Source organism: Lutjanus erythropterus, chromosome 17 (assembly GCF_056507025.1).
Source record: "Lutjanus erythropterus isolate fLutEry1 chromosome 17, fLutEry1.hap2, whole genome shotgun sequence".
Taxonomy (NCBI): Eukaryota; Metazoa; Chordata; class Actinopteri; order Lutjaniformes; family Lutjanidae; genus Lutjanus; species Lutjanus erythropterus.
In genome coordinates this window covers 2,871,896-2,895,303 of record NC_139333.1, presented here as the reverse complement: position 1 = coordinate 2,895,303, position 23,408 = coordinate 2,871,896, and the positions used below count along the sequence as shown (strand labels likewise).

The window sequence follows — 23,408 nt, the reverse complement described above, 5'->3', positions numbered from 1 at the left end:
TGCAGACTAAATGCAGTCATCATAGTGTGTAGTAATGACTCCCCCAATCTTGAAGCAGAGTTGCAAGACAGATGTGCACTGTGTTTTACTCTGAAGCGCTGTGCTGAGGGATGCTGAGAGCGACAACTGGTTTAAAAAGCTGTCACTGTCACCTCCATCGACTGAAATCCAACCATGATTTCGGGCATTTTCAGTGGTGTAACTGATAAACTGGACGTGCTCGTCAAGATTCTGCTGCTTTCCCTCTGACAAACAGCTGCCACTCATAGGAGCCTGCAGCCTGTCGGTGACACAGTCGTCGGTGTTGATTGGCTATTACTCTTGATGTATAATAAAGTCAGATAGGACACTGAGTGAGACTACACAGTGTAGAATTATTGTACTTCATAGTGTATACTATATACTATACAGTACATAGTATACAGTGTATATCATATACTACATACTATAATATACTATAATATCATTATTTTTTTTTTCAGTATTTCCTATTTCTACAGACAGAGAAAAGTGGGCAGGCAAGAGCATTTTTTTAATTTTTAATTTGTTGATCCGAAAAATGATTGGATCCATGACTGCAAAAAGTGATACGATCCAAACCGTGAGTTTTGTGATCCATTGCACCCCTACATTACACTGTATGTGGACATGGTTCAGATGGTTTCAGTGTCCACCAGCTAGTGAGCTGTGCAGCTTTTTCTCCATCCTTATGATTCTGATGTTTAACATCAGTGAGTATTGAATGAACATGTTTTTGGACACACAGGATCAGCCTTTCACAAACTGCTTGTGGCTGGCTACAGGTCTGATGAGGATTCACAGACAACTGAGTAGGTGTATAGTTCACGTCACATTGCAACTGGCCATGATGGTTATTTTTAAAACAGTCCTCTTTTAAAACATTATGGGATCCTGGTCCAATTTGTCCCTGGCACAAGTGCTCCTCAGTCCACACAGAGAGGACAGAGCTGAGCCTTGATGCTACTGAAACACAGCCAGTGCACATATAATACAAAAGTACTCCACCTGTATAACATAGTGCTTAGGACTCTACCATTGGTGTTGACCTTTTAATGTGGAAACATATCAGTCTAACCCCCCAGTGTGTGTGTGTTTGTAGATATGAGTTAAAACACAGAACACAATCCTCCATGTTAGTAACTGAAGCTGTTCTGCCAGTGCACATCACAAAGTTATAACTGCATTTTTGTGTGTGTGTGTACGTGTGTGTTTGTGTGCGTCCCTCACCAGACCAGCTGGTGATGCGCGGCTGAACTCAGCAAGGACCCTGGCCTCTCCGAAGGCATTCAACAGCACCCACATGACGGGGAAGAGCAGGGGTAGGATGGGCAGAACACCCATCAACTGAAAATACAAGTATAATATGTTTACTACTAACATATCCTGGAAATTCTAACGAACAATGCTGTTATATTCTATTAATAAATTAATCGCCAACTATTCTGATAATCGATTAATCATTTTGAGCAATTTTTGGTGAAAAAATGTCCAAATGCTCTGATTTCAGCTTCCCAAATGTGAATATTTTCTGGTTTCTTTACTCCTCTGTGACAGTAAACTGAATATCTTTGAGTTGTGGACAAAACAAGACATTTGAGGACGTCATCTTGGACTTTGGGAAACAGTGACTGACATTTTTCACCTTTTACTGACATTTTATGGAAAAACCCTAATCAATTAGTGGAGAAAAAAGATAGACAGTCTAATCAATAATAAAAATGATCATTACAGGAAAGATATGCAAGGACCTACTTTTCAACTGACAAGACTGTGACAGGATTAATTGATCGATTAATCGAGAAAATAATCAACAATGAAAATAATCATTAGTTGCAGCCCTACAAGGAATATTAAAACTTTTCTCTCCTTCTTAAATGATTATCATTCAAATATCAGCTGGTTGACTGTGTTCATACACTGAACTCACAGAAAAATTTAAAAGACTCTGATCTTTGTTAGCTACACATTCATAGTGTTGAATGATTTTACCTGAAGTTGAAAGAAATTGTAGCAGGGGGGGGTGAGGCTGGGTGCATCACAAAAATAGCGGACAGTGTTCACTAGCAGGAACGCCACCTACAGGAAGAGAACAGAAAGACACCAGTGAGGTTGTTAAGTAGAGAACAGGTGAGACGATTCACAAACTGCATGTTAACTGCTCACCAGTACGACAGGACAGACGAGCTTGGTGATAACAGACTGCACTGTAAACCGCTCATTATCAAGCACTGTGATTGGTCGAGCCAGCGCCATCTCCAAACCGTTCCTGTTGAGACAAGGGACAAACGCATTATTTTAGTTAAACACACACAAAAAAAAAAATCTCTCAACACCTGGACCAAATGTGGACAAGGTTCCCCACCTGACTATGTCCAGCACTGGGGTCCGGACCACTCTGAAGAGACGGTGTTGCTGGGGGCTCTGGGGACCTCTCTTCTCATTGGCTCGTGGGGAAGGAGGTGGGGAGAATGGGGGAAATAAATCTCCTGGCTCCAGGACAATGTGCTCATCATCCTGAGGAGAGAAAGACAGATCAAACTGGTTTCATAAGGGAGTTTTAATGTGCCATTCTGGAACAAGTGATCACACATTGTATTGGGCTGAAACCAGCAGTGAGTTTAGTATATTTATGTTTATGTATAAGTGTAAGGATGTGTTGGAGGAAACCCACTTGGTAAAAAGTTTTAACACAAATATCTGTGCTTTCTGCATTTTCAAAATAGACTTGTTACTTTAGCTTTAATGCAAGACAAAAACAACATAAAAGTCTTAACAAGATGAAAAAAAACAAAGGAGTAGTTGTAGTTTTTCACTTTTACTTGAGTAAAGAAGTTGAATCAGTACTTCTGCGTACACCAGAGTCTTATTTACACAAGTATCTGAACTTCTACTTGAGTGTGCACATCACAAAGTTATCTGAATGAATGTGTGGACCTTTGACACCTTTGCACCGTGTCTATACATGTCACCATTTAACACAAAGCACTAGATTAAAGGGTGGAAGCAATTCACCAGGTCCATAAACAACAAATGGTAGCTCATTGTTTTTGTTTGTCCATCAATCACTTATTAAATGGGGCAACACATTAATCACTCATCTTATCTAAGCTATGACAGATAAGATGGCACAATAAGGAAATGCATGACTGTGATGCCTGTGCCGTGTTTGTTCAGTTGTTTATGTGCCTGAAAGTAGTACACACACGTGCAACCTTAGCTCAGCCGAGGCAACATCTGGCTCCAGCAATCTGAACTATTACTGTCAAATGTTAATTTTTTATCCACATGAAGTACGTGTTTTGGCTGATCCGAAACAATGTGGCCAGACTGTTAATTCACTGACATCGATGCAGCAACACAGTAAGATACCACATCCTGTTTCAGTCTTCATGAGGACATGACGTGGCTTTCACAGGTAGTTCATATTTGTCAGCCCATAACCACAGCTCCACAGGAACAAGACTCCTTTGGCATTCAACATTCATTTCACCTCGCAGAACACAGGAGTTGGTGGTCCACCTCTGCCTCAATCATTTAGTTTGTTTGCGTGACTTCAGTGTTTCAAAGGGTTTGTTCAGATTCTCTGGAGTCACACAATAATAATCAATGATTGTTTTGAGTCTTTTTTTTAAGGAAAATGTTCTAAATTTTCTGTCGTTGGTCTTGATGCTGCTGCTCAACTTTGGTCTCAAATGTCTGTCAGTGTATTATTAATCAGTCTGAACTATTTAGATCATGGATTAATTGTTTGAGTGAGAAAAAAAAAAAGTCAAAATTCTCTGATTCTAGCTTCTTAAACGTGAATATTTTCTGTTTTTTGAGGATTATTGTCGTGGCATTTCTATTTTCAACATTTTATGGACCAAACAACTAATTGATTAATCCAGAAGATGATCAACAGATTAACTGATAACAAAAATCATCACAGGAAAGACTTGAAAAATAAATCCAAACGTGTGCTCAACATGTTTGGACCTATTTTTCAAGTATTTCCTCTCAAGTGACAAGATTGTAACAGTATTAATTAATCGATTAATCCAGAAAATTTCAACAGAGCGCTAAATGTACTGAAATGTAACTTTTTTCTTTCTTTTTTTTTTAACAACTGCTGTCTGACTGGCTAAGTGGAAAGTACTTGCTGGCAGGACTGGAAAGAGCACGTTTTCTGCCCACCAGTACGGCTGCTGTTAGAGGCTGTGACGTCAGCTGCAGGGTCAGTGTTAGTGTTGGACCAGTAACAAATATTGGTTCTCTGCAACAGTATCAGCTCTGGCAGTTGGTACCTTGATATCAATCCCAAAAGAATATCTTGGGTAAATAACTGATAACTGTGTATTTCTCATAAAGCAAACTTAATTTCCCAAAAGACAGATTTGTAAAACAGCATACAGTATTGCAGGGATTATATGTCATAAATCAAAATTCTACTCAGTCTGACAAAGGCTCATGCCAGTAAACATTTAAGGATAGAGAGCATCTATAATACTGATATGGAACATAACAAAAGCACATTCCAGTGTATTCAATATGATCGGAGGTGTATTCATTTGACAACATTGTGCCAGAGGAGGGAGCTTATGAGTTTATACCAAACTTGACCTCCTCTGCACCTCAAAACATGTGCATGTACACGCGCTGCATGTGTATCTACACACAGATGATATAATAATAATCTATCGACTTCAGAGACAGCTTAAAAAACTGACCTTAATGCCTCGGAGGGAAGCAAACGCCTCCTGGCCAGGCCTCAGTGCGATGACATCTCCTTCCACCAGCAGACTGACGGGCAGGTTGACCAGCTGCGAGTCGCGGTAGGTCCAGTGAAGGGACCACGACGGTGACGTGGGCGTGTACAGATCAGGGTACAGAGATGGAGACCACCGAACTTCGCCCACACACCCTGACAGGTAGTCTGCAGTGGGAGGCAAAGAGAGTGAGGTGCAGGTGGAGAGAGGAAGAGGGGAGGAGGACAAGTGTGAATATGGTGACAAAAACATTTAATAACAAATTACTTCCACTGAGAGCCTGTCAGCGAGAAATACGGTTTATGGAAAATTATGGAGCCCTCCTTAAAAGGGACAGTTCATCTCACAATAAAAAAAATGCATATTTTTCCTCTGCACTGCAGCACTATTTAGCTACGTAAACTGTTTTGATGTGAGACATCTCTACAGCAGATATCTCCAAAGCTCTGCGACTCACGGCAAAACTATCTACATGGAAAAATAGCACTGGAGGCCAGGGGAAAAATATGTATTTTTGATTTTGGGGGGAACTGTCCCTTTAACCTAAATTTTCTGTCAAAATATGATGAGTATTTTAGATACAGCATGTGACAGTTTAGTATTGTCACTTTGTCCCAACAGTCAGCACTAAAGGACTTGGACTGGTGGCTGGGATTTATTTGTTTGAGCTGCTTCATGGTTCACCTGCTTCCAACACTCTGCATGAGGAAAAGTTTCCACAGTTTAACAGAGAGCAGCGAGGCATTTTTGACAGCTGGTGTATCCAGAGCTGTGTTTCAGCTGCCACTGGCTTAATCTTGTTGATGCCAATCAATTAAAAAAAAAACGCTTTGATCAGTCCCGACACCCGTCCTGCAGATCAGCCTCAGACATCCCAGAGTTACCGAATTACAGAGTCAACTATTTCACCCAACAGGCAAGCTTAAATTCATTTCAACGTCCACAGCCTTGAGCTGGAACCTGGAGAAGAGTTTTATTTGAGTAAAAAATTGTATTTTATCAAAAGAAGCCAGGCTGTGAACATAGCACTTTCCCTTAAAACTGTCTAAAATGTAGTTACATTTTGCTTGCATCAAAGACAACAATGCTGAAGGCAGAACAGAGCAGCAAAACAGGAAACAAGCAAGTATCAGTAGAAAACAATACTGAAATCAAAATAGCAGTATCGATACTGGTATCGATAAGTAAGGGAGAATGTACACTGAGCAGGTCATTATTGTCAAATGAATCCTGACAGGATGATGACATGAATCTGCTTATTACATGGCTACTTACCAGAAAAAAACAATGTGGCACACACGTGACAGAAAATATTTATCTTAAAATCATTTTATGGCAGTATTTCAGAAAGGTGACCTGCTCACTGTACATTATCCTGCTTGTTACATGGTTATGTACCAAATAAAACCAAAAATTTGACACAAAATGTTCATTTTAAAATGATTATAGTGATTTAACAATAATTTTATTGTTCCTCCAGAGTCTGTGTGTCCATAGCACCGCTCCGTTCTTCATAACAATGGTCTGTTACATATATAGCGACGGTCTCCTATACGGAAATAACAGACCTTAGAATGCTGTAATTGACCAATCAGTCATATTATAATTGTGGGACAATAACCAGCCAAGTGACACCTGAAATAGTAACAAGAGCAGATTTAGTTTACCACATTCAACAGCACTGTGGACTCATGATGCTGTGTTTGTTGCCACTAATTTCACTGTGGATGTCACCACAAAAAAGGGGAAGTCAGAAGAGTAACTTCCTCAAGCAAAACACATAAACAGATTATGTTGTAGAGGAAGTACTGATGCCATAATTCCTCTATATTCTCATTCAACAGTCAACAGGCTGTTAACTCACCACTGAGCTGTGTGATGATGCCTTTGAGGCGGTGGACCATCTCACTCTTCTTCAGCCTCTCCTGACGTCCAACCAGCAGCAGGTTCAGCAGGAGGAGGAGGAGGAGGGCTGCGGCGTTCATCAGCTCGATACCAGAGCTGTGAAGATGAAAAGGAAAATTTAAGTGAAAAAAAAAAATCTGGAATTCACTCTTCAACAGGATCAGCATGATTAGAGACAAAAAAAAATATCTGAAGCTACACCGAACATTTCTAATAGTAATTTTTACTGATTCCCTCTGAGAGACCGTCGCTTCTACAATTATAGTAAATGTATCTACATTCAAACCAAATGAGAGTTTTTATTGGTCTGTGAGTATTCATATTTAATCAAATGGTGTTACAGAAAAGAGAACAGTCCAGGCAAGTGTAAGATGGTCTTGGCACACAGCAAGAACAAGGACAGCTGGTGTTTGTGTAGCTGCTGATTGGTTAACATTTCTCACTTCTGTGTATCTTCAACATGTTGATTATTTTTAATCAGACTAATAAAGATATGTGGACGAGTAGATGAGCGGCAGACTGAGAGACACAGAGACCTCCTTAGCTTGTTCTTTCTGTTAGACATCACAATTGACGTCATTTTTCATTTCAATGGGGTTGTATGAGGTACTTAGAGTTTAAGGCAGTTGGTACACCCCAAATTTTTATTCTAAATACAACATACACTAAAACTGATTGGATTTGTTTTAGGTTGACCTTTTTTTAGTGGCTAAAATACATTTTCAGTCAGTCTAACATTTGATCATTGGGGTTACAGCTGACATGTAAATGTAAACTTGCCACAGTGCAGCAGTGGAACAACGTGCATCTGGATGCATCCTGGGTGCTCTGTACATCTTTGTATATTGGTCAACAATTTTGGCTGTTATACCTCATACATTTCAGCAAGGGGGAGTTTTTTGGTATGATTTTGGAATTACTCTGTGTACAAAAACTGTGCATACATGAATCCTGGGCAGGATATTTTTGTTCCCCCTTGATTCCCAGCCAAATCAGCCATTGTGTTGTAGAGTGTGGTGTATATGTGTGTGTCTGTGGGTCCTTTACTTTAATTTTATGTAAAAGTGAGTGGTACTGTCTCAAAACTGGCATTTAAAGGGTTAAAAGTCTGAAAATTAATGAATATTTGATTGCCGTGATCAGGATGTTGGTTATAAGATTTAACTAAAAAAGTGTAAGATAATATTACTATATAATATTTTTATAGCATTTTTACTGGGATACATGTATGAGTAGTTTTTTTTTTTTTTTAATTTGACACAAAAATAAAAAATGCATCAAAACCAAAAATCTAATCATTGACATATCCCAGACTCCTCCTGCCAGAACTGAATCTGACAAATTAAGCCCTGCAACAATCCCCTTAAGCTTAAAACAGATCTTACAGAAGCTCTAAGAAAGAATCCATGTCCAAAAGCGAGACAAGACACGTCTCATGTTCAAATCACAGAACAAATCCTTTCAAACAAAAGTGCTAAATGACTGCATAAAGGTCCACAACATTTTTGTTGATGCTGAGCGTAGAGTATCACTGATGTTCCAGAACAGGACGGTTCACCTACCTGCCCTTTGGCTGGCTGCCATGGCAACAGAAGAGTCCCAGCACCACCAGAAGAGTGAGGGCGGCTCCCGGCCAATGGAGGCAGGAGTGGCGGTTGCCATGGTAAAGAAAGCTATTCACCCACTGTTCCTATGAAAACATGACAAAACAACAGGGCATAAGTAAACAATATGCAGTGTGTTATGTAAGAACATGTGACAGATTTATTTAGGGAATGATCAAGAGACTGTGCTGCTATTAGGGATTATTATGGGATCAAGGCCGTGTGAAACACATAGCTCCGTTTGTCTTTTGTTTTTTTTTTAATCTCATAAAGATGTAATGTATGACTGAAACTAATATCTTGCCAGTCCTCACCTTTTATGGTAGGGTTGCACAATTAATCACAACTGCAATAAAATCTAATATGGCCGGGTGCGATATTCAAATCGCAGAACCAGAACCATGTAGAGCTAGACTGATATATCAGTCAACCGATATATTGCGCCAATATTTGTATATCATAGCAATATCAGTCTGTTGGTATATATGTTGTCAGATATCTGCCAATATATCTTTTTAAACAGTGTGTGTTTATTTGTGAGCTTTATAGGCACTTTTTAATTCAATGATATCATTCTAGACAATAAAGTTTATTGTTAAACTGTAAAATATCCTGCCTCAATTACATCTTTGTCACAGGTGTTAACATGTATGAGAGATCATTGCAAAAAATGTGTCTTTATGTCTATATTCTATATTATGTTTATTACACTGTGTATAAAGAATATCTGCTGATATATCAAGATCAGGACTTTTTTAACTCCCTAATATCAGCAAAAATCCAATATTGGTCAGGCTCTAATGTAAAAATGTAAAGGCCTACATATTAAACACACATACTTGAACAGACTAATCGATCATAATCACATTAATCCCTTTAGGTCAGGAAGGGGATTTAAGTTAAGGCAGTGACTGTACTGACAGAAATGTGTCTGTGTACCTGTGTGGAGGCTCGTCTGCGTGCCGTCCTCTGGTGCTGCTCCAGCAGGCTGCTCAGCTGGTCCCGGAGCTTCACCAGAGCCTGGCCAGTCGACAGGCCCAGAGTCACAGCATCCTCCTCCTGAAAAAACACGTACAACAACAACACCATCACACTCTTGTTGACTCTAAACCAAAACAAAAAATCATTCCTACAACTTTGTTAAATACAGCCCTCATGACAAGAGCTGGGTATCACTTCAAAAACTATGATGCCAGTACCCTTAAAGTGATACTGATTTCACTGGAGGATGTAATTCAGGTATCATTTCAGTTTCAGTACAACTTGGTAGTGGGTTATTTCAATCAATACATTACAAAGATACTGAGTACCAATACCAGCCCTAATCATAACGACATTTTTAACAGGGCAATACATCAATATAATGTCAATGTCATGATATGAATCTAGATATAGTTTTAGATTTTGGTTATCATGATATCTTGATATGACAAAAGTGTTACTTTTACTAGTTTTACCCAAAAATCTAAATACATATTTTTCCCCTGTCCTGTAGTGCTATTTATCCATCTACATTTTTTTGGCATGAGTTGCAGAGTTTTAGAGATATCAGCCAATGAGATGTCTGACTAAACAGAACTTGTGGTGCTCAGAGCATCAGAAATAAATAAATAATCCTGAAAATTCTAAACCAGTGTCTCTTCCCAAAAATCATGACCTGGTTGCTAAAGATGATCCACGGTTTCACATAGAAATTACTTTCCTTCTAGTTGAGAGAATATAGTTCTACTGAAACTACATGAAACTGCTCACAACGTTTGTGGATTATCTTGGGTAACCAGGTTTTTTGAGCACCACGAGCAGAGTGCTATTTAGTCCCATTGTGTTGAAGAGAATGTAGAAATCTCTACAGCTGATATCTCCAAAACTCCAAATGTCGATGTCTAATCAGTGCTACAGATCAGGGGGTGAACTGTCCCTTTAATATTTTGTGAAGTACTAACAGTTATCCCTACAACATTGTCACAATGTCGATAAATAGCCTATTGATATGGAGAAATCTGGCCAAAAATATCATGATTAGGGATGATAACGGCTAATTGGTTGTTAAAAATGGTCAAGTAAAATTTAACTGATCCACTATAAATATAACAGATTATCTGATATTCAGGTATATGTGTTTAATATGTAGACTTTTACGTCTTTATGTTTCATAGTCTGTCAGAGAATATACAATATTTTGCTGTGGAAATAAAGCTTTGATTGAGGGTGAAAAACATGCTTGGTATTGTCTTAATTGATCATTAATGTTACCAATGATCGATTAAGAAAAGTGGTCACAGTTTGCAACCCTAATCATGATATCTGATTTTGTCCACATCGTTCAGTCTGAGGCTGGAGCCACAGAATGTTTGGCATTTGAGAAATAGCTGCCAATTTATTTTCTGTCAATCAAGCAGTTATTTCTATAGTTGCGTTCACAATGACAAAAAAAATTATCACACAACTCATCTTTTCTCATAGTTATTACGCTCTGAGTCCATACAGCTGTGTAAAAAAAAAGAAAAAAGCGTGGTTGTAACAGAGGAAGGAAACGGCCGTATCTAATGTTAATGGGAAAGAAACCTTTCCCACTGCCCATGTCACTGTGAGGATGTGTGTGTCTGCAAAGGCCTGCACATACACCAACACAAAGACATACGCAAATATGAAAACTCACACACACACGTACACACAGGGTTCAGCTTTCAAGCTCTGCATCCCACACAGCCAAGCTATAAATATCTTCCCATTTCCCCAGAGTAACAAAGCCTCAACAAAAATCCTCCAGACAGACGTAAACATGCAGAGACACAAGGAGCCTGAGCTGCCTCAGTAAAGCAGAGCACAACTACAACCTGAGAGGGATTTAGATTAACCTGGATGATCACCAACAAATCAAGAGCGTTATACAACATGTAAACACTACAGACGTGCTTTAATTACAGTATATCTGACTGACAGTGTCACTCACACAAACAGGCAACAAACTGACAGTCAGAAAGAAGCAGGAGACAACTTACGCTGCTCTTCTTCCTGAAGCACATCCCTTGTCTCATCTTCAACACCATGACGGCCCTGCTCTGCTCTGCTTCACTAAAATCTGTATGACTGCTGCTGGGATACGAGGGCAGTGTCTAACGACAGCCACGCTACGTGACGAGAATCGTTACATTTTCGGGAAGCAGTTCTGAAGATGTGAATGAAGTCCTAACTGGAGAGAGAGCCTGCTCATGTCTACAGTCAGGAGAGAGCCGGAGATGCTGCAAAACCTCACCCAAATTTCCCTCGTCACTGGGCTGCAGACAACAGAGCCCAGCAGCGTCAGAGCACGCTGCCAGCTGGACTTTAATTCAAAAACACCAAGTCTGGCTGCCTCTCTGGCAAAGGCCGGGCTTCATTCAGTTCATCTCAGTTCAGCAGCTGGCTGGGACACCGAGCAACAAAACCCCGGCTACAGAGAGGGAAGCGGGGGCTGAAAGAGGGCAGACACGGTGGGGGAGAAAAAGAGGCTCTTTTGATGAGCGGAACAATGCCAACCTGTCCTGTATAACCCTGGCTATTTTACACTCTCGCCAACTTAGCATATTTTTCAATGATGGAGGGATTCACACAGAGAAGCTACAGAGAGAGCTGGTGGACAAGATGGTAGCAAAAAATTAAGAGGATTGGTTGACATGGTTAAAATCACAGATGCAATACAAACAGCATTTGAGATTCACAATTAAGCCAAAGTACAGTAGAAGTCTTTTTAAGTCTATTTTACACTGCATGGAGCACAGCAGCGTGTTCTGAATCCACAGAACCAACTCCCTTCATGTGCCCACCAACCATGGTACAACAAGGAGAAGAGAAGAAATACTTGCCAACAAATTTTGAATTTTAGAATTAAAATAAAAAATAAAAATAACAAATTTTTAAAAGGTATCTGCATCTCTGACTCCTCCCACAATAAACACAGAGGAAGACAAAATACATACCATAAGCTCTTAAAACAACAGCAACAGCGCACCAAATGGTGTCTTCTTTATGGTTGTACTTAAAGCTAGATCTGCGGGTCATGAGCTCTTTACGTTTCCTCGTCCATTTCTCAGCTGAATGAACTCAAATACGGGATGACAACAAACGGGATGTGCTGTGAGTTGGGTGCACTTGTTTGCTAGGGATGCTTGTGGGTGATTGCTAAACTGTGTGAATGGGAGGCAACCTGAGGAGGGAATCCCGAAGTCTTGGCCGAAAAAAAGGTGACTGATATCACACGCCCAAATCGACCTAGTGTACAACAGTTATATTTTTTTCAAATTCAAACAGCAAAGCAACAGCAAAAGACAGGAAAGGGACATATTCATGTTTGATTTTTTTTTTTAATCACATGTGTGTTTCCTGTATTTTTCCTGGCCAAAACAATGTGTAGGACGTGCAGCATTCACACCTGGTGTAAATACACGCAATCTGCTACCATTCTAACTAACAGATTTTGCAGATGCTGTGCAGCAGACTTACAGCAGCTGTGTCGCAGACATGCTGTATGCAGTGTAAAATGGCGGTTAGTGTTGAGGAAAATGCACTTGCATTTTCACATGCATACATGCATTGTTATGGCAACTAGACAACTCTGAGGAAGGTCATGTTATACAATGAAAAGTTCACAAAAGCTACTAAATGGAGCTTGTGATGAGTGTTTATTAAGTTTCTAGTAAATCAATGCAAAATAAATATGAAATCCAACTGCTGTTCTATGCCACTTTTATGTCAGACAAAAAAAAACTGATCATTTTGTTCATTTTTCATTACAATTTGTTTGCAATCATGACTGCATTTTGGAAAGGTTGGCATGATGCAGTATGATCATATAAATGAATAATTTGATGTTGTTGAATTGTATGTCATTATACAGAGATGTGTTACAGTTAACTTATTTTTTTCCACATCATTTAGCCCACCTACATTAACTTGTTCCAAGGGGCACTGATTGTCGTTACTGAGTGATATCGGTACTGTGATTTGGTTGGGAAAAATCTGTGTGGACAAGCGCTTAGGTTAAAGTATTTATGTTTTTATTAGTATTTAATTTATGTACAATGGAGGTTAACTGTTGCCTCTAAGATGTTACGCAATTGCCCGCCACTAACCAGGGCTGCAGCGCCACTCTCCCTGCACTGATACAGTACCTGGATGTTGTAATCCAGCAAGGTGGAAAATAGTACAAAGATAACTCTTGCAAAACTAGTGCCGTTTGACAATATTTTTTCATGAAAATGAGGTATGTATATAGGCTGAGTCAGAATAAACTGGCAAATAATTACTCAACAAGAGCAAGTGTCACACATTTCAGCAGCATTTGTAATTAATAGTTTAAGAAGGCTGTCAATACACACAATGAATTTTCAGACAATGTTTAACTTTATCAACAAATACATTGCGCTCAAGTTGGACTGTTTTCTGAGTGTTTTCTTACTTTTAGAATGGTTGAGTAGTCTAAATTAAAATTTCCAATTTTGTTAGCTATTTGTTGTCACTTAAATTCCAAACGCCTAACAGTTAGTTAACATCTGTTATTTCAGCACTAACATGACAGAAAAACTGTCAGAAAGGAATGGAAAAATACCTTTTACAGCTAAACTGATACCTTCAAAAGTTCTTGTTTTGTCCGAACAACAGACAAAAACCCAAGATATTCAGCTTACTATATGGCAAGCCAACAAAAAGTAGCTAATTGAACCATTTGAGAAGCTTGAACAGGGCCACAGATTTAGCACCAGCCACCAGCCAAATGGTGGTGAAATATGCATGATAGAGTTTCTTCACTCTCAAGAAGTGAGTGACTAGTAGAATTTTAACAGCCACTAGCCATCTGACCGGTGCACCCTCAACCACTGGAACCATCAAATATTTTTTTGATATTTTTGCTTGAAAATTTATGTAAATAAGGAGGATAATTAAAAAAAAATGCTTGAACAGATACTGTAGCATTATTGTTCATGAAAAGTGTGAAGAATTTAAATTTCAGTTCAGTACATTTAGAGCAAAAAAGGCAGTGGTTTAAAATAAGAGATGTATACAACAGGCGTAACACACATCTTCATGGGTCCCATTCACATTTGCAAAGAAATTACTTTATTGCTAACTGACTTTTCAATCCATTACTGTGTATCACAGAATTATCATTATCGCTCAGATGGAATCTTGTCTCTAACACAGTGAACAAGAAGCACTTGAAGGCATCATTAGTCCCATGCTGCTGAGCTTCTAGAGAACAGTCGTTCACTATGTATTATATAACCATCAGACCATAAAAACAACTGTAAATTCATACAGCTGAAATGTTTACTCTATCAATTATATAATCAACTCATGTAAATCAAATGAATAAAATAAAAGGTCTACTCTACCTCTAAGACCTCTAGGACATTCATGTCTCCTTTAGAAGGAGGGCGGCTACATGCCTCTGACTGTACTGTTATGAGTTAATGATTATATAACAGAACACAGCACATAGGTGGGAACACTCAGATAGAACGAGGTGGAAGGCTCTTCTTTGAGTGAGTTGAGCAAGAGGTCAGCGGCAGCCATGTTTCCGTTCCTACACGCATTGTGTTGACCCAGCGGGGCCCGGTTGTGAAATGTCTCTCCTACACATCTATGTTTAACTGAAGAGGTTTGAGCTTTTGACCCCTCGGACGGGTTTCACTGAAGTAACCGAAAAACGATCAATGGCGATGAGAGTGCATGTGAGAAACTGAGTATGGGTGAATTAAAAATGATGCTGTTTTACAATCTGGACCAAAAAAAAGGGTAGTGTGGCTCTTAAAATCTACTCTGCTGCTGCTGATTTAGTGCATTTTACTGTGTGCTTTATTGAAATGTAATAATTATGGTTCATTAGAACTTTATCAGTTACAATACTGTGCTTACCAAAGATAATCAGACTTTTGACAAACTTTTGGTCTAACAGATAATAGTAAAATTTACCCATCACAGTATGCTTTAGGCAAAGTGCTCTTTGGATCATTGGACACGTTCTCTCTGATGGTGGTGGTTGGCGGGCTGTGTCTGACAATGTTTGAAGCCAACAATCTAACATCCGTGCCCACTTTATGCAGTGATAGTCCAGGTGTGTGGAGGTGTGAAAGAAAGCAGGGTTGAACTTCTCTGTTTTCATTCTTCACATGGCTACTTCCATTATCTTTTATTTGTAAAAACAGGGTGCAACACCATGAACGCCTTCAAGGAGACTGTAGTTGAACTATTATGGCCATTTGAAATAGTCCTTGTGTCTTGCACCTCTCTACAAGGGCAGATTATACGCCCCACTTTCAAGTGTGGGCATTCAGAACAGAGATAATTACATTGTGGGTGCGCTCTCACTGTCAGGTTTAACTCCTTTGTAGTGAGGTTTACTTGGGCTCTGATTATTCCATTAGTCAATCCTGTCACAATCTTGTTAGTTGAAAAGTAGGTCCAGGGGCGGCTGTTTAGCTCAGTTGGTAGAGCGTTTGGTTTGACTCCCGCCTGCGGCCCTTTGCTGCGTGTCATCCCTTCTCTCCTCACCCCCCTTTCCTGTCATCTTCAGCTGTACTATCAAATAAAGGCAAGAAAAGCCCAAAAACATAACTTAAAAAAAACAGAAAAGTAGGTCCACACCTGTTGAGCACACAGACGTACATCAAACATGTTTGGACCTATATTTCAAGTCTTTTATGTCATGATTATTTCATTATCGATCTATGATCTATCGATCATTTTCTCTACTTATCAATTAATGCAACGTCCAAGATAATGTCCTCAAATGTCTTGTTTAACCACAACCAAAAGATAATCAGTTTACTCTCACAGAGGAGTAAAGAAACCAGAAAACAGTCAGATTTATAAAGCTGAGATTAAATGACTCAAACTGCCTAGATTATAAAAGACAGTTATAACTGATTTGATAATTGATTGGATAATGGATTAACTGTTGCAGCCCTAATGTTTGCGCATTACAAAACAAAACAATTACAAAAACAGGATGTAAGTTTTTAATTTCTTTTTAAAATTTACTTATTTAACAGGGCCAGAGCACATTAATGAACATTAATGATCAGTGTATAATACATGATGAAAATATGCCAGAGTTAGCGAGAATGCTAATTTCCATCCCTAAACAAGTAACGGAAACAAACCCCCCAATACATTACAAAACATTAAAGACATCACATTAAATTTGGACATGTGCGATTTATACAGTAGCTCATACCAAATAATAAATGTGCAGCTCCACATGTGACGCTGGACACTCATGTGCTACAACAAGATATTACACTGATACATCACACATGCATACAACAACGCAATGTAATGCATTTATTTAGCACCATTCTAGCATTTTACACAACATGCAACTACATTCACCCATTCACACACATTCATACACTCCTGCCACAGCTTTCAGTAGTAATTTGGGGTTGATATCTTGCTCAAGGACACCTCGACATGCTGACTAAAGGGGCATGGGGTTGAACTGCTAGTCATCCAATTAATGCATGACCATTTCTCTCCCTCTCTCCTCACACTTTCTGTCACCTTTCTACTGTCACCTGTTCAATAAAAGTATTAAATGCCCTCAATAATAATGATACTCAAATATATTAAGCAATCGTTTAAATGCGTCTTTATCTCATCATAGTTTCCAGATTAAATCATTTATGGGAGTATGAGGAGCCTTTGTCAAAGAGTTCAAAAAGAACTACTAAATGCTTCCGACACTGTATTGAGAGTTTTATTTAGCTTTTATGTAGCTGATGCTTTTCAAACCTTCACTGTGACTGCATTTCGCATTCCCTGCTGGCAACTCCTTTTCACTGATAACTGCAATATTGCAGGTTCATTGCAGGTCACTGGCAGAGTGTAATTTCATACCTCACTCTGATTAGCAGGTTGTAGACGTGGTTCACAGAGGCAGTGACACTGCAGAATGGTTCATAATTTCTGATACAGTCAGTCTTGATGATGCTGCTCATCTTTGCTCTCAAATATCTGTCAGGCTCAATCCCTAACTACGCCCTATACCCTAGCACTACCCACTCCCCCTCTGTTTGCGCATTCATGCGGAGGTTCGCCATGTTAAGGGCTGTCCCAAACCAATTAGGGTGGAGTGCAAACGGAGTGTTAAACCCTTAAATAGCAGGTCTGCATCAGTGCAGGCTTACGATAGTTCTAGCAGGAAGTGCACGGGTGAGAAGAACGGAGGAAACAACATACAAATGTGAGAGTTCCATCTGGCTGCTTCGTCAAGTGTTTTAGATTTCGCACTTGCACTTTTGTTTCCCTCATGCTGACATTACAATGTCAAACAAAATCAAAGAACGTGCTAAATATGGCAAAATATGACGCAAAAAAGAGAATATTACTTTGATACTTCTAACAAACCCACAAATGCCTCTACGTATGCATAACCTAGAAAAAAAATTAGAAATATGTGGGTCAGATTTACTGCATATCTCCTTCTCATGGTTCATGGGGACAGTGGAAAAGAGAAATCCAATAATACATTTGAGAATGAAAAATAACAAGAATGCTGCGAAACAGGCATGGGAATAAGTAACTGTCTTAAACTGTCACTTAAGGTAAATATGAACATGTTAATTCTTTTGATTAATATCTTGAACTGCAACTCTTTTCTGTCTTAGTCTAATCTTATTTTTATTTACAATTTAACTTTTTTCTATTCCTAAAAGGCCCTGTTTTGTCATTTCAAGTCATTTTATCCTGATGCCTTTTGTGTTTTATGTAAAGCATTTTGAGTTGCCTTGAGTTTGAAATGTGCTGTACAAATAAAGCTGCCTTGCCTTGTCTGGGTCATTGTGTCCCAGGCTCTCTTACACCAAAGACAAACACTTTCCTCTCTTTCTTACGTTGTATTGTACTTTGGGCACAGTGCATCTATCCATCGCTATTGTTACGACTGCTTCCTTCTTCTGGGAGAGTGCAAAGGGTATCCCATAATTCCACCGCCCTTTTACCACCCTATCCTCTTCCTTAGAAGTGCCTTTCACAGTTACTAGTGTAACTAGGACCAGCAGTGAACTTTTTGGCTTTTTTTTCTTTTTGAAAAATTATAGAAGAGACTATTAATTGCATTATTGGATGCCAATTAATTGTCCCTTCATTAATTGACTAATTGTTCCAGTTCTACTCCCATGATTGCCAACACTGGCACATTTGCATTTTGAGCACATTTTTCCCTGAAGACTAGCACAAAATAAGCATGAACGTAACGGCAGAGGACGTTGCAGTATAGCTAAGAACTCCCCTCAGGCTAGTGTAAATCCCAGGGGCCCTATCTGCTCAGTAAACAACTCTCCACCTCAGGGACAGTTAGGCAGCGCACAGGCAGATGCTGAACTAAGCGACAAAACTCACCTGCTTCTTATCCTGCTGCTCCATGGCAACCACAGCCACTCAACATGCTCTGCTCCTCAAACAGCCAACGCCTCCTGACAGAGCCCCGTCAGCGCCGCTCTGCAATGTCCCGATCTGGACGTGAGGTTCTCGGCCAGGTCCCTCTCAGCCCGCTGCCTGAGGAAGCTGCAGGTCGAGCGGGCCAGATTTGGATGGGGAGGAAGCCGGAGAAGACAGGTGGGTGCAGCCTTGGTTCCCCCACCTGGCAACACCTCCTGCCCCGCCTCCTCTGCCAGTGTGACAGGAGGCACGCCCACACCTGCAGGGACCAGCGGAGAGAAGCAGGGAACCGTGGGATGTGGGGTTCTTTCTTGGAGGATTAATTGTTGTTCACGTGCGGCACAGGGATCCTCTTCATAACATTCATGTAGAGCTCTGTGGATAAATAAAAAACATCACAACTCTGTTAAAAACAAGTCTAACTGGAATGACACCTCCATCGATCTACACTGCAGCACTCTCCTTCAGTATAGGCCAGGTTCAATTAACACACTGCCGTTAAATCAACATGGTTGGCAGGGTTTACTATTACCACATCAGCTCAAGCTGCTTAGTTAAAGTTAGCTTCAGGCTGTATGGTGTTGGAGCTCCAGAAAAGGCACTAGAGCTGCAATGATTAACTGACTAATCAATTATTAAATCAATCTAAAACTATTTTAATAACTGATTAATCATTTAAAGTATTTTTTAATAAAAAAGTCCAAACTGTCTGATTCACTGACAGTCATTAACCATCATTAAAGTGATAATTCCCAAAAATTTAAATTCAGTCCAGTCAAACAGCAGTGCAGAATCTCCCAAACAATGGAAGTGAATGGTGACCAGTTTCCAGTTTCACATTAAAAGAGAACAGAATAAAAACATAAAATGCCTCCATATTGCTCGTCTGGCATAATCCAAGTCTCCTAAAGCCTCAACATGCCAAGTTGACTAAAAAAAAGTTATTTACACCATGATTTTAGCTTGAATCTTTAGCAGGTGCACACTGTCTGAACTGGGTGTGTGTGGCGTGACAATGTGTAAATAGCATGTTGGGACTTTGTTTGCAGACTAACAAAATAAAAAAAAATAGTTTTAGAGGAAAGACTTGAAAAATAGGTCCAAATATTTTTCAAGTAAGAAGATTGTGACAGAATTAATTAATTGATTAATCAAGAAAATAACTGACAGGCTAATCGGTAGTTGCGGCACTAAAGGGAACCCACATGTTAGCATAATGGCTCTATTGAAAAGCCGACCCTGCAGGTCCTGAATCTACTGACACCAGGCTCACCACTCACCACATAAGCAGCTTCCTCTGGCACAAAAAGCCCAGTGAACTCCAGAGTCAGCACTCTCCATTGGCAAAGAGTTGACAGTGCTCAGCCAAACAGAGGAGAAAAGAGCCAGACAGACAGACTGACTGACTGACTGACTGAATGACGGGTGAGAGGGTGCACTGACTACAAAGTAAAATTGTTCGAGTAAGATTAAAGCCAAAAACAGTCCTGGTGGAGGGACCGATGGTGTGCAGGTCATGTAGATTTGAAATTAATCTTACAGAAGTAGCCACATACTGTATATTTCTCAAACGGATAGTTCAGATAATTTGTTGTGGTGGTGTATAAGGTACTTATCGGTTATGTTGTTGCCTACATTAGATGCCGGATGGAGCGCTTCCAGTATGAAGAAGCAAAGATGGGCACCAGCACAGGAGCTAAGCAAAGCACTACTACGGACAGAGTCAGCAACAAAAGGTATTTTAGCTGCTTAAAAAGAAGTCCATCTAAAAAAAATCAATATCAGTTTAAGTGTACACTATATTTGGAATATTTTCAAAGCTTTACTTTGCCATCAGACAGTCTTTTCTGGCCCGAAACCATACTTATATAAGCTAAATATCCTTCTCCCCAAACCAACCAAACTCCATGGGCAAAATCTGTAATTTTACCTCACAGAAAACAGGAGTTGTTGGTCTATAGCTGCCTCAATGTGTTAAATTTGTTTGTGTTATTGTGTAACTTCTGTATTTTAAAATGATAGTTTGGATTCACAAAAGTCACACAGTAATACAAAAACTAACATAATAAAATTATAAAATTACTCATTTTGCACATGGAATCTGGTTGAGTGAAAAAGCTTATATAGCAGCAGATTCCCCACGGAATAGGTTGTCTGACAGCAAGGTAAAGCAGTGAAAATATTCTAAATATATCATACATTTAAACTGGTATTGATTCTTTCAGATGGCTAAAATATGTGTTGTTGCCCCTCTCTGCTTCTCCAAACCGGGGGCGTGTCGACCGCAATCTACTGTAGGTAAAACACTGATTATCTTCATACAAACTCACTTCAAATTATCCAAACCATCCCGTTACAGAAGGGCATTATGGGGCATAAAATTGTGCATAGCACTCCCTTATCATAATAGTGGCTCTATTCGGAATTTGTTAATAACACTTTTTCCTACTTTGACATGTCAAAATGTCTTCAGTGACAGATCCGTCCTGTCAAGGTTTTAAAAGTCAATAGGGACATGTTCACTGTATGTCAGGAAATAACTTCCACTTCTCCGTTTGTCTTTTTATTTATATATCTCATAAATCTACTCTTGGCAGACGTTTCTGTCTGGGATGCTTATTATCCTCAGCTCTGACCTCTCACTTCGCTTGGAATAATCCATTTCCAATAACTGCATGGTGAGAAAGCAGGTGAGCAGAAATGGTACTGCAACTACAAGCCCTGTTTAGAACTGTCACCTACTGCGTGGGCGTGATACACTCCCAAACAGGTCCACTACAACTCGCGTAAGTAAGTTTAGCGAGCTAATCCTTTTTGGCCAAGCTCAAGAACTTTCAATGGATTTGTTTTCCCTCCTGTAGGCCACTGGGACATAAATAAGACTAACAGTGGTGAAATAATGTGTAGAAACTGCCCTCAGAAGAACTTGAGAGCCATTTTGAGATGTAATAGCAGAATAAACACAGGCGTTACCAATAATGCTAATTAAGATCCTGTTACATTCAGGTCAGAGTCAGGGTGCTGCTATTTGTGCATGATGGCTCGCTGGGAAAGCCCTGCCACACTTAGCTGGTATAAATCGTAATACCTGTGTTTACCCAACTTTGGTCTACCATGTATTTTATTTTAAATGACTAGCTGATGTCAGGCAGGTAAAAACGCCATGTCCAAGTTTTGGTTTTTTTTTGGGTTTTTTTTTACAGGTGCCACTTGTCAGAGGGCATGGTTATTGTCATAAATTCTGCATCAGCAATACCATTAAAGAAGTACTCATAAAAATTTACAGAATTCAGATCTCTAACTATCCACATTTTTAGATATTAAAAACAAAAGAAGGAAAATAAATTATGTATTTTTTCTCTCCTTCCTTTCTTTGTCACAGATCTACGTTAAATAAGTGTATGTATGCCATACTTTAAAAAAATATATATATATATTTATTTACTTATGTACTCATGTTTACTTATCTCTGGATATCACTCTGTTGACTACATGTCTGCATTGTTTGTATGGAAGTTTATTAGTAAAGTTATTAACAAACTAGCCAGATAGAACCAACTAAGATGTTGCGTTCACTGCCAACCAAATTATGTACAAGGGCTAACTGACTGTGAAATAGCGTTTTGAACCTTTTCATGAGTCAGTTTTCACCGTAGCACACGACAGCATCACTACAGACATTGTACTTCAATAAAAACGTTACAATTACCCACACTACTACACAATAATTACGTGAAGCTAATAGTTGGGTGAACGACTGTGGGAAATGGCAAAAGCAGCATAACGTTACCACAGAGGTCGAAAGTGACAGCTCGTGTTGCCTGGTGTAACCTCTTTAAACACGTACCCTTAAATTGACAACATACCGTCAGCCATGTCTGATACGAGGGGAATATAACAGTGCATAACTTCAGTGTAAAAGAGTTTAAATGGGAGTTGTAATGTTGTCGTTCTCTTCATACTGAGTGGCTGCCATCGACGTCCCCTTCCCTTGATGTCAAAGGCAGATGCTAACAGACGCTTCGACCTAACTTGACTTACACAGTTGCAATATTCGCTATAATAACAACTCAACCCGTCGATTTACAGTGTCAGTCTGCGAGCTCACCTGTCGTTGCTTGCAGGTCGTCGTTGAAATCCTTTAAAGATTGAGTTTTCTCTCAAATGCAAATGTGCTTCTGAGCATTTACTGCACCGCAGCAGCCATGTTGGGGAGCGTTCTGCCTGGGAAGAAGGGATTGCGTGTTGTAATTGGACGGCGCTGGCGCATTCTGTCCTCTCATTGGCTGAAACTAGAGTGGGCGAAACTAAAGATTGTTTTAGGTTCTATTTTGAAATAGGAAACCTCCAATCTCAACTAAGAAGTAACAATTCATGGCGCGGAAAGCTTTTAGAATAACAGCTATTAACTTAACAATAATAATAATAATAATAATAATAATAATAATAATAATAATAATAATAATAATAATAATAACATATTAATTCTATATAAGCTATAACTACAACTATTAGATGTTTATAACTGGAAGCTGGAACATACTATGAAATAGGCGCTACGTCTGCTCTAGCGTGTTGTTATTCATCAGCTTTTTCATACTGAAGCATTTGAGGAAGTTAACGTTTTACAATATGCAAAATATTGAACTGTTTAACACAAACGAAAAATCCAGAAACCACGTGATGACAGTAGCCAGTAGACAGCACCGTACTT

The 23,408-nt window shown here is 39.4% G+C and overlaps 1 protein-coding gene across 3 annotated transcripts in view; it reads right to left on the bottom strand.

The window, feature by feature from the left end:
* tmem94 (transmembrane protein 94) overlaps positions 1-22,926 on the bottom strand; it is a 43,506-nt gene extending 20,580 nt beyond the window's left edge. For all 3 annotated transcript variants that reach the window (XM_084740461.1, XM_084740464.1, XM_084740465.1), the window contains exons 1-10: positions 22,803-22,926; positions 18,656-19,069; positions 9,215-9,334; positions 8,234-8,361; positions 6,631-6,767; positions 4,728-4,933; positions 2,384-2,535; positions 2,185-2,287; positions 2,011-2,097; positions 1,249-1,365 (exon numbers count right to left, since the gene is read on the bottom strand). In XM_084740461.1, the coding sequence (XP_084596587.1) occupies positions 1,249-1,365; positions 2,011-2,097; positions 2,185-2,287; positions 2,384-2,535; positions 4,728-4,933; positions 6,631-6,767; positions 8,234-8,361; positions 9,215-9,334; positions 18,656-18,679 (1,074 nt within the window). In that variant the 5' untranslated portion in view covers positions 18,680-19,069; positions 22,803-22,926. The remainder of the gene's footprint in view (positions 1-1,248; positions 1,366-2,010; positions 2,098-2,184; positions 2,288-2,383; positions 2,536-4,727; positions 4,934-6,630; positions 6,768-8,233; positions 8,362-9,214; positions 9,335-18,655; positions 19,070-22,802) is intronic.
* Between the last annotated feature and the right edge of the window lie 482 nt (positions 22,927-23,408).